General features: G+C 44.3%; 3 protein-coding genes across 3 annotated transcripts; 1 reads left to right on the forward strand and 2 right to left on the reverse strand.

Moving 5' to 3' along the window:
- Positions 1–737: 737 nt before the first annotated feature.
- On the forward strand, positions 738–8,865 carry LOC128092641 (uncharacterized). Its single transcript, XM_052706906.1, has 2 exons — positions 738–797; positions 7,404–8,865. The coding sequence occupies exons 1-2, from the start codon at positions 738–740 to the stop codon at positions 7,704–7,706; spliced, it is 363 nt and encodes a 120-aa protein (XP_052562866.1). The 3' UTR covers positions 7,707–8,865.
- A 21-nt stretch (positions 8,866–8,886) lies between these two features.
- Positions 8,887–9,267, reverse strand: LOC120416290 (histone-lysine N-methyltransferase NSD2-like). The gene has a single exon (XM_052708431.1). The coding sequence runs from the start codon at positions 9,265–9,267 to the stop codon at positions 8,977–8,979; it is 291 nt and encodes a 96-aa protein (XP_052564391.1). The 3' UTR covers positions 8,887–8,976.
- Positions 9,268–9,498: 231 nt separating this feature from the next.
- LOC128093028 (uncharacterized) lies at positions 9,499–9,831 on the reverse strand. Its single transcript, XM_052708430.1, has one exon. It carries the CDS (start codon positions 9,829–9,831, stop codon positions 9,499–9,501), a length of 333 nt encoding a protein of 110 aa, XP_052564390.1.
- Between the last annotated feature and the right edge of the window lie 307 nt (positions 9,832–10,138).

Consider the following 10,138-nt stretch of genomic DNA (forward strand, 5'->3'; position numbering starts at 1 on the left):
CCACACCGGCACTGGTAGTCTCTTCGATCCGGCTCGAAGGACCAAATTATGTCCACGCACTGGACATAAGTTTCGGCCGTCCCGGATCACCGACGGCCTGTGTCCCCAAACTTAACTTCCCAGAACCTTCTTCCTGCATGAACTTCCTCACTCCTTTTCCTTTATTCCGCTCCTTGCATGCCTCCTTCCTTCACACTAACTCCTCTGCATGTTCTCTCCCACTAATCACACCCGCGACTTAGTATTTCGGACGTTAGTTATTTAAACTCGCATTTTATTGCTGCGCGAATTGAACTCCGCGACGGTTCGTTTTAGACGGTTCAATTTCACGGTCAAGTTTACGGCGGAGTGATTTTATCACGATGGCGGAATCGTGCTTCTTGGTCGCCAGGACAGAATGGCGAATCTTGTGGACGGAGTACACTGCAGAGTCGGAAGATGGCGAATCCTTCCGACGGACTTGGTGCACTTCTGATGCACTTTTCGACGTGGGATTTTGGATGCACACTCGGGAAGTTCTTTCGTGCTTGCACTGCGGTTTTTGTTACAGCAATCTTCTTTTGCAGGTGAGAAGTGGACGGAACTTCTGCGTTTTGGGTACCGCGGCGGTAGGAGTGGCGTTCGGGCCATTTGCAACTTGGACGGGCTTTTACACGGCGCCATCGCGGACTTCACAAACCGGCGGATTTGACTTTACTTCGCGGGTCCCGACACACAATCCGGTTCGAAGGACCAAAATGTTGACGCACATCGTAGCGGACGTGGTCCTGTGTGTCGGGGGGGAACTTAGTGATCCGGTAAGTGACAGAAAAGTCGCGATAACTAGGGGATGAAAAAAGGGCGATAACTAGGGGATCAAAAGAGGGTACAATTCTTGAGTGTTTATTTGATTTACTTAACTTGCCCCTGAGGAGGGGTGACTGTCCCGGTCGACCATCTGGTCAGAAGTGTCTTGTGGGTTGAGTTTTGGTCTAGTTCATATTGGTCAAGTGCTTTGCTACCGGGAAGTCTACAAACTTTACAAAAGACAAACCACTTCGTGTTCTGAAACGATTACAAACATTGAACATAAAGGTACACGAAGGGCTACTGAGATTGTGTGTGTGGTGTTACATAATCTACAGTGTTGTCTGAAAGTGTTTCTCTACTGATCGTCAATTTTGGTTAACTGGGCGTTAACACGTACATTTATCCAACGAGGTTCACCGAGTTGGATAAATACAAAGAGTGCTGAAAAAATCAAGTTTTTCAACGAGTTTTCCATACAACATTTTTTGCAATTCCAAAAAAACACACACTGAGTGAAATTTTATGTCAAATTTTCATGTATTTGACAAAAAATCGCTTAAATCAAAAAAATGTTGAAAAGTGTTACTTTTCGAAACAAGTACTGAAAAGTTCAACTTTTCAGCACCCATTTGAGTGCTGAAAAGTAGAACTTTTCAGCATTTATTTTGAAAAGTGTTGCTATTCGATTCCGTTATTTTTGGTACAGAAAAGTAGGCTATTTCGTCGTTCAAAAATGACAGGAAAAGTAAATAGTTTCACTACGGAATTGCAAAAACTATTTTTACAAATTTATCTAATCTTCACCTCGTCAGTTGTGTGCTATCTTGTGACAACGACCATTTAGTACTTTTCGAGAAAATCAATTTTTAAAGTTTGTTGGTAAATAATTTCAAAACTATAAATGCTAGAGCGAAACTTTTTGAAGCAATCGGTTTGTATACTATCGCTTAACAAACGCTCCAAGTTTCAACTAATTTGGTTACACCAGTTAAAAGTTACAGTAAACAATGTAAACAAAAATCTGAAAAGCACGTGTCACAAGTGTGTTTCGAAAGTAAAGTTGTACTACGTGTCACAAGTGTGCACAGAATTTCCATACAAACTAAAATAGACTTAAATCAATAATTTAACCGACTTAATCAGTATAATTTCAAAAACAAAAGATTGCATTGCCTTTAGAAAGTATGTGTGTACATAAATTTGTGAAAAACAAGAAAATTTTTCCACATTTTCCAACAACATGTATGACGTGTCACAAGTGTGCACAATCATTTTGATGATAAATTGGTCTATGTCACAAGTGTGTATTGCAATATCCGGGAAACGGAAGCGAGTTTCCAAAATCGGGTTAAAGCATCTTGTAGTGTTTGTTAAGTATAGCAGAACGTCATCATTAACACATTTTCGACCAAAATGGTCTATGTCACAAGATAGCACACAGCTGACGACCTAGTGAAAAATTCTCCAAAGAATCCGAAAAAGCAGGCGTTTTTCGAGTCTAATTCATTTTCATTGAGAAAATCATGACACTTTGAGTATATCAAAAGAATGCTATTCATCGACATTATCTTAGTTATAGTTAACTAACATTTTGAAGTTTTGGAAATTTTATAAAAACTTCTTCTTCAAGTTCTTTGAACACTTTTCTACCACGGTCAGTATGATTCCATACCATTCCTTACAAATTTAACGTGTACTCTTAATTTTTTGGAAAAATCTGAAATTGAAATTTTATATCCAAAGTCAAGACATTGAGCCAACTGGATCATAATTATTTTGAAATGAAGTATAACAAACGAGAATAGTAGTTTATGCAACAAGTTGCAAAAAGAGGATTTTTTCAGCACGAGTCGTACAATTATCCAACGAGGTTCACCGAGTTGGATTAATACGAAGAGTGCTGAAAAAAACAAGTTTTGCAACGAGTTCCATACAACATTTTTTGCAATTCCGAAAAACACCCATTGAGTGAAATTTTAAGTCAAATTTTCATGTATTTTGTGAAAAAATCAAAAAATGTTGAAAATGTTACTTTTCGATACAAGTACTGAAAAGTTCAACTTTTCAGCATCCATTTCAGTGCTGAAAAGTAGAACTTTTCAGCATTTATTTTGAAAAGTGTTGCTATTCGATTTTGTTATTTTTGGTACAGAAAAGAAGGCTATTTCGTCGTTCTAGAATGACAGGAAAAGTAAGTAGTTTCACGACGGAATTGCAAAAAATAAATTATTGTTCTCTCCCAGAGCCCCGGATTCAAACATTGATCTGCAATGAATTTAGCACCCAAGCGATGCAATCAAAACAGCAAAGTGGTAATATTTTTTTCATTCAATGAAGAACCCAACCCAACTTTCCACGGAGAAAAAGCTTTTTAAAAGTTACACTCCCTCTAAATACTGGGAATTTAACTCTCTTGATCCGGACTATAAAAATATACCCTCTTTGCAACCACCTGATGGTGACAGTGCCCAAGAGTGAATCTTTATTAAAACACCCTTTTCAGAGAAAGCATTTTCAGTGGGATTTGGTTTTTTACAGGAATTAATCAAGTTGGCTAAAACATGGAAGGCTTTTTTTAAATATAGTTTTCTAAAACTTCTCAAATTTGAAACATTAGGAGATTGAGTCTCAGCAACCAGCAGTCAACTTTGCTTCAATTAGAGACGGAGATTTTAGCGGACCGTAGACTAGATTTCGCTATGAGATGTGATGATTTTCAAGAACAGGTTGCCCAAGAGTCATTTTGAATTTAGGATAATTTAAAATTAATTAACAACACGGACAAAGCATGAGATTTGGAAGATGGCATCCATTTTTTTAAGAGGATAAGGTTTCTCCGAGTATCCCCAAATAAGTTTCGCTTGGAGTTTGACTATTTTTTTTGGAAGGTAAAGGTGAAGTGTTGCGACCATTGGTATTGAAGGGTTATAATTTGAATCTCAACACACATTTGTTGAGTATTCGTGTACATTAGGGTGTTCATTATGGTGCCGAGAAAAAATGAAGTTGTGCACTCTGCTGACAAAATCGTAATAAAATTAGGGTTTTTAAACATTTTTTCCGATTGAGAAACACTTTTTTTATATTCACAGGAATGTATCTGCTAAAACGCTCAACCAAGCTACAGTAAACATACTTCTCGAAGAAAAATTGCCAGTGGGCGCCAGTTCAAATTGGTGAAAAGGACCTTTTGAACAAAAGAGGTTTGGAAATCTAGTGTCAATCATTAAGCTTTTTATACAACTGAAGATTAATTTAAAATTGTGAAAAATTTCCGGATCGTTTAAACAAATATATTTTTTGCTGTTTCACAAAATCTTTAAATTACGTTTAACCCATTTGTGCTAAAGCAGTTGCCTTCTATCTAATCGTTTTGCATATTCTGCAATCTAATGACTCATGAAACTCAACCGTTACCCAAGTTTATCTTCCAATGCCGATTGTTATCCGAGCATTCGTTGGTGAAGGTTGTCTGAATCAACATGACTCGTCGCGTCCCGGCGCAAAACGCCGGCAATATTGCCCTACCTGCGGCTCAAGCAGGCAAAAAAGTGGGAATTTCCAAAAGGAAGGTTGAGGCCTCAACTGATGGCCAAAAACCGGGGATTTCCAAAAGGAAGGTGCTTTTGGAAGTGACATCGAACAGCAAAAAGACGAAAAAGAGCGACGGTACTGTACCGATGGATGAGGAGGAGGAGAACTCTTCGTCCCACGAGGAGCAGCTTTTGAAGAACAACAAGTTCGCTGGACTGCCTGACGAGGACCAGGTAGCGGAAGCAAAGGAGAATGAAGTGAAACAGCGAAAGGAGAAACTGCCTCCTTTTTATGTTCGGCAATCAGCAGCAACGATCGACTTTCGAGCGGGGCTGGTTGAACTCATCAAGTCTGGGAAAGTCCTAGGCAACATTCGTCTGTGTCAGGACGGATTTAAGGTGCTGGTGCAATCCAGGCAGCACTATCAACTGGTCAAGGATTACTTGACCGAAAACGAGGCGGAGTACTTTACCCATGATGTCGTCATGGATAAGCCGTACAAAATCGTCGTCAGAGGTCTGTACGACATGCCAGTGGAGGAATTAGCTGCCGAGCTAAAAGTTTTGAAACTGGATGTGTTGGCCGTGCACAAAATGAGCCGACGCAACAAAGACATCAAGTACCGTGACCAGCTCTACCTGCTGCATTTGGCTAAGGGATCGACGACGCTTCCTGAGCTGAAGGCGATTCGAGAGGTTTTCAACATTATCGTGTCGTGGGAGCGATACCGACCAGTGCATCGTGACGTCACACAATGCTTCAACTGCCTGGGCTTCGGGCACGGAGGTAAGAACTGCCACCTGAAGCGTCGTTGCGCCAAATGTGGTACCGATGCGCACATCACATCCCAGTGCATCCAAGATTCGCTGGTGAAGTGCCTCAACTGCAACGGTGAGCACTCGTCAACCGACCGAAAGTGCCCCAAGAGAGCTGAGTTCGTGAAAATTCGGCAGCAAGCATCGACGAAGAATCAGCCTCAGCGCCGTAGAACTCCTCCAGCTCTGGTGGAGGAAAATTTTCCACCTCTTCAACCGCGACGCCAGGTCCCAAACTTGGCACCGTTGCCGTTGGATCCCAGGAAGAGAGCTGAGGTGAATCATCCACGGCCGGGTTCCAGCCAGGAGCCGAGACCGCCACCACCGGGCTTCAGCCAGGAGCCAAGACCAACCCAAGAACCAGCAGTTGAGGAAAATGGTAATGATCTTTACACCTCAACCGAACTCCTCAATATTTTCAAACAGATGTCCGCTGCACTGCGTGGATGCAAAACCAAGACCCAGCAGATTGAAGTGCTGACCTCGTTCGTCATCCAGTATGGATCGTAGGTCCCTCAAGCTGCTGAATTGGAACGCTTGCTCCATTAGGAGGAAGAATTTAGAGCTGGTGGATTTTCTTCGCGAGAAGGAGATCGACGTAGCTGCCATCACGGAAACTCATCTGAAGCCCGGTGAGAAAGTTTATCTGCAAAACTACAAGATCGCGACGCAGCTCGATAGGACCACCTCTGGAGGAGGAGGTGTGCTTGTCGCTGTTCATCGTGATCTCAAGCCACGCCGGCTGCCACACTTTAAGCTGGACATCATCGAGGCCGTTGGAGTGGAAATTCCCACTTCGGTTGGCCCAGTACTCTTCATTGCTGCATACTGTCCACGTCAGGTGAATGCCAGAGATGGTTCAGCAGCAAAACTGAAGAGCGATATCCAGAAGCTGACACGGCGGAGCGCAAAGTACATCATCGCTGGTGACCTCAACGCGAAGCATGAAGTTTGGGGCAACAGCAGGAGGAATCGGAACGGAGTGATTCTGCACAACGATCTGCAAAACGGATACTACAACGTTGTGAGTCCGGATCGTCCAACGAGGGTGGCTCGGTCTGGGAATCACTCAATCATCGACTTCTTCATTACCAATATGGCTGAGAACGTGGCTCATCCTGAGGTGTTTGAAGAGTTGAGTTCTGATCACTATCCGGTGGTTGTGGAGGTTGGAGCTTCCGTTACTCCGCAGCGGCAACCAACCCGGAAAGATTACCACAACGTTGACTGGCAGCAGTTTCAGCAAGTGGTAGACAGCAACATCGACTATGATCAACACCCGGAAACTTCTGCCGATATTGATCGTTCGCTGGAGGTGATCCAGCAGGCTATCAACCAAGCAGAGGCTGCCAACGTTCGAGAGGTTCCTGTTAATTTTAAGGTAACTGATATTGACGTAGATACTAAACACTTGATTAGACTTAGGAATGTTTATAGGAGACAATATCAACGGACTGGGGACTATGACAAGAAGATTTCAGTGAACAATTTGAACAAAATCATACAAGACCGACTTGACAATATCAGAAATCAAGAATTTTCAAAACAGGTAAGCCAGCTTGGGAATTATTCAAAACCATTTTGGAAACTTTCAAAAGTTCTTAAAAACAAACCAAAGCCTATTCCTCCTCTTATTGTTGAGGATTCTCCTTTGATTACATCCGAGGAAAAGGCAAATGCACTTGGGCTTCATTTTGTTAGTTCACATAATCTTGGCGCTTCCATGACCAGCCGTAAAGAAACATCAGTTGCCAATAGTATTTCAACAATCAATGACTCTACCTTTGAATTTCCTGCAGATTCCCATGTTTCTGGTGAGGAAGTCAAAGTTGCAGTTAAACAAATGAAAAATATGAAAGCTCCAGGCTTTGATAACATTTTTAATCTGGTGTTGAAAAAACAGAGTGATCAGTTCTTTCAACATCTAGCCAATATTTTCAATAAATGTTTGCAACTTGGTTACTTCCCCACCAATTGGAAGCTGGGCAAAGTCATACCAATTTTGAAGCCTCAAAAAGATCCAACATCGCCAACAAGTTATCGCCCCATTAGTCTTTTGAGTAGTCTGTCCAAACCAAGAGTGTGCCACTCAAGGTTTTGGGCACGGTTCTGGCTCGGCGACAGAACTTTTGGCCCCGAACCAACTTTATTGAAAATATGGGTAATCTCTTTTGAGTGTGTACACATTTTGACGTTTAGAACGTCATCCAAGCAGCCAAAGAAATTTTTGTTGTTGTTATTATTTTTTGTCGAACAGGCTTTTAATTCGCTTTGTGGCCAAGAAACACCGGCTGGTCCAAACAACGCGCCGGACTCGAACAACCCGCAGCGGCCGGAGTCCAAGAAACAGCACGCAACCTGATCGACGACAATCACAATCTGGAATCTGCGTTGCGATTCTTCTCGTCGGTGTCGGGTATCTTCGGCAACCAGCAGAATCAGCATCTGCAGCTTATTAAACAAATGTTGGTCAAATATCTGGACCCATCGTCCGTTCCGAAGGTGCTCTTCCAGGTTGTTTGTACCGTCGGAGCGTTCATTCTGTTGCACGACAAGGACGACGGGTGATGATAATCACGGCCGAAAGTATCGACGAGGTGATGATTTTACTGTCGGATAATGTTCTGAGATGTTCCGGAAGCGGACGTAAAAGAACGTGGCTTCTTTGGTTCCGCTGGTGCTACAGATGATGATCGACCTGGAGGACGACGAGGAGTGATCCGTGTCGGACGAGACTGCCGATGATAACACCAGCGACAAAAATGTGATTGCCGAGTCGGCGTGAGTCTTGTCGGAAAGGCCATTCTGCCGCACATTATCGCAAACATTACAAACATGTTGAACTGGAAGTAACGGCACGCCGCTCTGTTAGTCGTCTCGGCCGCTGGCTAGGGTTGCCACAAGCAGATGGAAAGCATGCTGACGAACATCATGCAGGGCGTGCTCAAGTAGTTGATGGGTCATTTGACAGATCATTGGTCAAATGGCCACCGACTTAGCATAGGTCTTCGAGAAGAAGGCCTGGGCTGACCGGCAGTGGGGACTCTGCATACTCAACGAATTTTAGTTTTCCATTTCAGCGAAGCCTGTTAATAAACGATTGTCAGTACGGTTAAATTGAACTAGGGTTAAGCCCATTAAGATGATGAAAAACGACATCCTCTCACCGAAGGTTTGATGTCGGAAAAAGAAAAAGGAAGCATAGGAGTCGGAACATCGGAACTTATGACGACTTGCCGGATTTCTCACATGACGTGAACCCAACCCATCTCCGTTCCCAGCTTGGTTCCGAATCTACATCAGGCTACCGGAGTAGCTCCACCGATTGCGGCTGCAACTTCTGCAGCGTTTTAAATTTATTTCGAGTACATTTACAAATTTTCGTATTGGTTACTCATTACACAACTTAGTAACAATGGTTCGTTTCCTCGTGAACGTTTACTGATCAAACTCGAGGTCACTCTTGGCAAGGTAGAACACTTGTCGCGATGGATCCGCAAGGTACTTGGCCGCAGGCGTGTGGCGGAAGAACTGTAGTTGCCGCCGTCGTCACTGTTGGCATTTGAGCACTCGAGCAGGTAACCCACGTTACAATCAGCACCTAGAAGTCGCGCAAGACCGTTGTGATTATACCACTTCAATTCTCCGTTCCTTCGCTGACGATCAGCTCGCACCACAGTGGCAAATCTTCTTCTGGTCGCCGAACGTCTCAAAGTTGTAGTTGAAGGTGAGCTCTTAGCCCTGGTGGAGAAAAGAGTAAGAAGAGTTAGTTGTAGTAAGTGTTTTTACCGGAATTTCGAAAAACTTACTGCCTTGAGGTCCTTGAGGGCAAACAGCCCTACGGATTGGCTTCCGCCGACCTTCCACAGCAACGTCTCGCAGTTGGACTCGAGTAGTTGATGAACCTGGCCAAGTTGCCCTTGGGCCCCGCGTCGATCGTCTGCTCCGAGTCCACCGTCAGGAAGTAGTAATTTTCGTCCTTTTGATTTATCCGCCGCGGCAACTCCTCGTTGTTGATCACTTCTCGTACTCGATCACGCGACGCGCGACCTGACCCTAGCGCTTGATGGGTATCCGTTTGGCCGCTAGTGCCTAGTACCGCTTCCGTTTGAAGCACTGGTTCTGGCATTTTTCGCTAGCTGTACAAGTCTTCGGATTGCACTCCACGAGCAGCGCCCGGTTGATGCAGTTCGAGTTTAGCCCGCAAGGGTCCTTGTCCGACTATTTGTACTCACCGATCTAGTCCTCCTGTCGAAATAAAATAGATTTAACAATTGATACGGAAGACCATTCCCTCGTCAAACTCACCCCGCGCATTGGCTCAAATCGTCCTAGGTCGATTCTTCATTGTACCGCTCCATCATGTCCGACTGCTTCCGGCCGCTACGATGTCCGAGTCGATTGCCTCCGGTTGATCCATCCAAAATCGTGCGTGCTGTAGAAGCGCACGCAAATGTCCTTTTGCTTGTGTTGCCGCCGGAATACCACGTCCGGGTCCGCTGGCAGGGCTATCGTGAGCGCGGGCCAGAACTTGAACGCGGAGATGGAGGTGGAGATGAGACTCCGCTCTTATCGCACCGTTGCCGTTGATTGAGCACTGCTCGAGTGAGTGCTTGGGGCAGATCATGATCGACGTGGTCAGTAGCTGGAATCCGGCGGGAATGCACTTGACATCGGGTACGAAGAAGGACATCGAATGCACCGGACGAGGGAGCCCCGTGTGGCGGTCGAGTTGGTACGAGGATCTTCCGTGACGCAGGAGTGACACATGTGGTATGGCAAAGGAACAACCGGAACAACCGTTGAGTGGTCATCAGAATCGGATTGTTCGACTGCTTGACCGGACCACTTTTATTGTTGCTGTTAAAAACCGCGTGCAACTTTTCGCAGGAAGAAAAAAACGGGTTGACTTTGTTTGGATTTTTTGCTTGACAGTGACAGCTGTTGTGCAGTGCACGCTAAATTTATTTCCAAAAATCGGCTACTTTTCAATCAAAGTT

Source organism: Culex pipiens, chromosome 2 (genome assembly GCF_016801865.2).
Source record: "Culex pipiens pallens isolate TS chromosome 2, TS_CPP_V2, whole genome shotgun sequence".
In the NCBI taxonomy this organism is placed as follows: Eukaryota; Metazoa; Arthropoda; class Insecta; order Diptera; family Culicidae; genus Culex; species Culex pipiens.